The sequence below is a fragment of the Microtus oregoni genome, unplaced genomic scaffold (assembly GCF_018167655.1).
Source record: "Microtus oregoni isolate MIOR12 unplaced genomic scaffold, Mior012 000043F_ref0000047, whole genome shotgun sequence".
NCBI lineage: Eukaryota > Metazoa > Chordata > Mammalia > Rodentia > Cricetidae > Microtus > Microtus oregoni.
This window is the reverse complement of record NW_024543210.1, coordinates 12,306,045-12,312,044: the sequence shown is the minus strand read 5'-3', so window position 1 is coordinate 12,312,044 and position 6,000 is coordinate 12,306,045. Positions and strand designations below refer to the sequence as shown.

The 6,000-nt window shown below is 39.8% G+C and overlaps 1 protein-coding gene across 2 annotated transcripts in view; it reads right to left on the bottom strand.

Moving 5' to 3' along the window:
* Positions 1 to 2,405: 2,405 nt before the first annotated feature.
* Positions 2,406 to 6,000, bottom strand: part of Rps6ka5 (ribosomal protein S6 kinase A5) — a 189,507-nt gene continuing 185,912 nt past the window's right edge. For both annotated transcript variants that reach the window (XM_041633200.1, XM_041633202.1), the window contains 2 exons: positions 5,249 to 5,412; positions 2,406 to 4,199 (listed from right to left, as the gene is read on the bottom strand). In XM_041633200.1, the coding sequence (XP_041489134.1) occupies positions 3,966 to 4,199; positions 5,249 to 5,412 (398 nt within the window). In that variant the 3' untranslated portion in view covers positions 2,406 to 3,965. The remainder of the gene's footprint in view (positions 4,200 to 5,248; positions 5,413 to 6,000) is intronic.

Genomic DNA, 6,000 nt, shown 5'->3' with positions numbered 1-6,000 from the left:
TACAGGACTGGATGCATAAAAAAAAAAAAAGGCTCAACAGAAATACCTTGAAAGCCCCAAAGCAAGTGACACTGACAATGAGGACAGAAGTGGGGTTCATCACACGTTATGCTACTGTCTCTTTGAAAACACACCCCTTCTCCTCATTGAAACAAGGTCTCACTAAGCAGCCCAGGCAGTCTCCTAACCTTGCCTTGGCCTTGTGAGTGCTGCGATCACAGGTATGTGGCGTCATGCTTGTCAAAAAAGTAACTACTCTTAAGGAAAACATTCTCTCCAAAGACTGTCACAACTGTGGGTGAAGTTACTTACTAAGATGTGAATAAGACTTGTGTTGCAGCTGGGTTCAGTGGCGCACGCCTTTTATCCTAGCACTCAGGAAGCAGAGGCAGGTGGATCGCTGTGATTTTGAGGCCAGCCTGGTCCACAGAGAGAGTTCCAGGACAGCCAAGGCTACACACAGAGAAACCAAAAAGCTACGTAGAAACCCTGTCTCAAAAAATCAAAAAAAAAAAATTAACTTAGTAGACCAAGGAATATTAGAAGTGTTAATCACACAAACACCCCAATTGTGCTGTTCTTGCTGGTCCCTGGGAAAACAACTCAAATATCAAAAGCTCTAAGGCATACAGAGCTAATAATAAGAAATCTCCAACATTTTAAAGCAGCTTGTTCTTAATAAATCTAACAAAAATAGACATCTGAAATAGAATAAAAGTGGCCTAGCGGTAGTGGAACATGTCTTTAATCCCAGCACTCAGGAAACAGAGGCAGGCGGGTCTCTGAGCTAGAGGCTAGCCTGGGTTACATAGTGAGTTCCAGGAGAGCCAGTGCTACACAAAGAAACCTTGTCTCTAAAAACCAAAAAAAAAAAAAAGAAAGAAAGAAAGAAAGAAAAGTGAACAAGTAGACAATAAATTATATGCTTTCATAAAATACTTGAGTTCATATTTAGATAAATGATTTCCTTTATTATAAAAAAAGAACAAATCACTCACTGTTATCCTAGTAGGATTCTTTAAAATAATCACCTTACATTTAAAATACAGCCATTTGCATAATTACTTAATTAGCAATAACCTCAAAAGAAAAAGGCAGTTTTCATGCACAAATGAGCCTGCACCATCAAGACAGATAAATATGCTGGAATTCACTCCAATAGTTTAATGGTTTCTGTAGTGGCCTGGAATAACCGATGGATTTCATGTGAGCTAACTTAGTTCATTCAGCAACAGGATCTGGCATAGTCACCAAAACCTGACCACTTTAGTTTTGTTCCCCATCACATCCCTTTCCTTATCATCCCTGCCTTTCAATGTAGACATATGTGTCACAAAATGTTTGACTCGGGATATGCAGTGGCATAAATTACACACAATGTAACCGATAAAGAAGGGTCAGATGGTTTGGCTCTACCCCCAAGACTATTGTCATAAGGGGAACTTAAAGCAGGCATTTATTTTGTTTGATCTACTTCTATTTTCTCCAACAATGAAGTCATCTCACTTAACGTGTTGTGCCCTGGAGCTAGGGCTCCTGCATGCTGTGGTGAGCTGTCTGACAAGGATGCTGGGAATGGGATTCACATCCTTCTACGAGCAGTGTCTGCTCTTAGCTGCTGAGCCATCTCTCCAGACCTTCACTTAATCGTTTTGCAAGCAGCATTTTTATTGTTTACTTCTGATACGACCAAATGAAAGTTTTATGATTCTCAAAGGACAACTTGCTATCCACTAACAAAGAATCTGCAAGGGATCGTTAGGAGCTGTCTTTCAGGGGCTTATAAATTGGGTGTCGGTGGCAGCATCTTATTGAAGGCCTGGGTTGTGAGTTTCCTGAGGATTTTTTCTAGATGGTTTAGTTAGGCTCAACAGTTTGCAGAGAGCCTTACCCTTTCTTCTTATTCTACCTGACTTTTGCCCATATCAGTGTCTATCAAATCCTCCAGAAGACACAAGGTGATGAGATGAAAAGTCCATCTACTTCCAATATTCACAATAAATTAATCAATCATGAGGAGGGCTGAACCACTTTTCTGGATTACTTTTTGTTGGAAACACAGTCTTCTCAATTTGTACTCTGCAACTCATATTTTCTACCAGGACACATATTTACAAATGACTTCAAGAACTAACTTATACATTTCCAAATACAATCCACATATATCCAGTGTAAAAATAAGTGGACATATTCTTATTAAAAGTCTGTGCCCAAGGGCATCACATTTTGTGAAACAGCTATATTTTATTAACAATTCACAGTTTCCTATCATTACTAGAAATGACTGAAAGCTAGGAGTATAAAATTTTTATTGACTCAATGAGAATTATATAGCCATCTGGCCAGTCAGAGTATCAAAAAATATCCCCAGTAACTAATGTGAACAAAAAGTGAACAGGATAATATAATTTTTGAAAATATTTTAATATTTGCCATTTTGTTGCCTATACTATTAATATATACATTGATTTAGTAATAAATATACTACCATTACACAGAATTCAGTGTTTTCAGTACTCATCACTGGTTGAAATTAATGCTGCTATCACCTTAAGAGAGAAATAGGTATCGTGTCCAAATTCCAAACTAATGCTGATGAGCTCTCACTACAAACTGTAAAGTAGACATGTGGCAGTATCTTTCTAAGCATGATTCTTGTAAACACAGCAAAGATCATTTTTCTCAGTCCTGACATTCCATGTAATGGCTTTAAAGAAAAAAAATACAAATCTTGTAATTTCTTTTTTGCATAGGGAATTAACTAGTTTGTATTAACTGTAAAATGCAGCAGTCTTTCAATGAAATGTCTTCATGACATAGCACTTGGCATCTGTATCAATTCAGAACTTCTGAGCAGTAAAAGTGCTCTGCATAAGTTTATAAAACGCTTTGTGGATCTAAAATTTAACAGAAACATTTCAAAACAAGTATAGGTATGGTTCTAAAATATTATGTACATAATATATGACTACAGGAGAAAATGCCTCACTGTAGCGCAACACAGTGTACAGATGTGAAGCACAGTGTTGAGTATAATTTCCCTTTACTTCTCCTCATGTTGGTGCATAAGTGGCTAATGAGTCATTATACAACAAGTCCCTTTCCACTTGCTGCATAGGAAGCAGAAGAGGGATGTGAGGACAAATTAAAGTAGATAATGAAAAGAATGGCAAAGTACAGTACATATGCTTTAAACAGTGCACCTTATAAGACAGACTGCAATACTCATACTATTTTATAAAGTGCTATATTACATAAAACCAAGAGACATGTACCTTAATTCTGGCAACAGCCATTAAAACAAACTGCCAGGAAAAAGTAGTGCAAAATTAAAAACAAACATAGCTTAGCATGCAGCTCAGATGGTCCCAAGTGCAGAACATAGGACCTTAGGTTCTTAAATATTTTTTCACTTTTTAGAAAAAGATTAATAGTAGCAGGTTATCAGCATATATGACCATAAAATAAAAACAATAAGTTAAAATTCTCTTTTAAGAAACAAGCCACACATAAAATTCATTATAGCATCTTTTTCGAAAACAGACCCTTTCTCTGTTTTCAGAGAAAAATCACTACCCAAAGGGTGCAAGTCTCTTAAAAACCTTGGCCACCAGGCATAGAAGAAGTCATCAAGTCTTCTTGACAGATGTGTGAAAATCTGTGACTTATCTAACCAGTCACTAAAATTACAGAAACCTTTGCTGTTTCAAGAAGAATCTTGAACTGGCATCATGCTAGTCGGCTAAAAAGTATCACGTGTCCTCTATTCACAGTAATGCTGTCTGTCCAGTGCTTTTGGATAAGGATAACCAAACAGGTTTCCCCGGAAAAAAAATTCATCAAGAGGCAAATTCCAATGAGAACAATGGGAGACATCTTTTTAAAGCACAGAACATACCTCAGGCACATGCTGAGGGAACTAAGGTGCAAGGGTCAGTCAGGACAGCCTTCCGTTCCCAGGGCACTCAGTCCGAGAACTGGAAGAGGGTGTCTGGGTTACTGCTGTCTGTGGGGTTGCCGGGCTGCAGCGTCTTGGTGGGTGTTGTTTTGCCATGGGAGGATGATGAGCGGGAGCTCTCACTGGAGCTGCTGCGCGTCTCTGTGCTGGTGCTTGTCCTCTTCATCTTCCTCCTCTTAGCCAAAGGGGCCTTGTCCACATTCTGAAGGCAAAACCCTTCTCTCTTGTATTTGTTAAAGGCCTGGGGAGAAAAGGAGTCATGAGGCTAACAGCACTACAGACTGTCTAGCAGACAGCTTTTCTGGCGACCACAAGCTGCTCTTGGAACAGGAACAGAGCTGGGAAAACTTTTCATCCAGTCCTTAAGACCAGGACAAAGTTCTCCAGAGCTGGGTGTGGAGCAGGGTCTCATCCATGACAGACCGGTAACATGGCACCAGGTAACTGTGTAACCTGTACCAGCTCAGCTGTCCCAGAGTCATGATTACTTCTCACTGTTCCTTGTTATTTAAAATATTTTATTTTATATGACCAGGTGTTTGCCTGCATGTATGTCTGTGCCTGTAGAAACCAGAAGAGGGCACTGGGTCCCCTGGAACTGGAATTACACAATACTATGAGCTGTCATATGAGCGCTGGAAATTTAACCAGGTCTACTGCAAGAGCAGGCAGCGCTATTAATTACTCCTTATTACTGAGTCATCTCTGCAGCCTGTTTATGTTAATTAGAGACAGGCTATCAAGTAGACCAGGCTGTATGAACAGACTTATATGAAGCTGAGGATGACTTGGGGCTGATTCTTCTGTCTCTACCTCCCAGGTACTGTGATTACAGGTGTGTGCCACCACACTCTATCCTGAATTTCCTTAACATTTCCTAAAGAGAAGTGCTACAGTGACACCTGATGACCTCACACCTTACACCGCTGAGAACGGGATTCCTGCAGCCATTCTCTCCATTCATTTATCACCTTTCAAATCCTATTCTGCAGTGACTCTTTCTCCCCAGGTAATCCCTCCAGATTCTTTTACACCTCTTTCAACTCATCTTGCACTAATAACTGAACTTTTCAGTGCATCTGTTTGGGACAAAGTTAGTAATGTACCATCTCAGTCTTTCAAGATTACAATCTATATTCAGCACGTCTCATCTACTTCATGCCCTTCCTAAATTAAGAGTACATAATTATTTTAAATGTATTAGTGGATATTGTTTCCAAAGCTACCCAGTAAGACCACATGATTAGGAGCCCTCTCTAAACTGTCCACGAGCACAGAACAGGGTCTTACATGAAAGGTTGCTTTCACACAGGTGTGCACAGCAGCTCCTGACGATCCCAGGATGTCTGGAGTCATCAGAGGATTGGAGGACAGCTGACTGCCATCCTGAAGCCATTCATTGAATCTCAAGCCAGACATTTTCAGCCTTTTATTTGGATCAACTGTAAGAAGTCCTACAGGAATAAGGCATTTTAATTTTATAATTTTCCACTTTAAACATAGTTTTAACAATCAGTATCATATAAAAGGTCAATTATGTTCTTGTGACACGATGGTTTCAATAAACCTTTACCTCCTACAAATGTATATACCTTTGCCTGCTAGAGGACACTGAATTTTAAGAAAAGGTCACAAGAACCTATGTCTATGAGGCTGTATGTAAGCTACCTGGCTTTCCAACCAGGAGAAAACCACCCCTCAAAAGATTCTACTGTGACTCAGTAAGCCCAATATAAACCAAACACTCCCTAGCCATTTTCTAGGATACAGGATGTGGTATGGCACTGGAGACTTAGGGACAGACACTCAAAAAGGAGAGAGCAAGAGACACAGAGACAAAGACAGCTACTCTAATCTGAGGGGACTAGTGCAGTAGCAATGCATAAGACACGAGCTAAACACAGGGCATGTGTTAGCCTACAGGTTTCTAGGAAATAAGCCCCACATGATGAGAAGGAGGAGCTAGACTGAGAGGGGCTGCAATGATTAAGAAGGCCATGTGTGAAGCTTGACCTATTGGAGGAATTCAAGAATTCAACAAT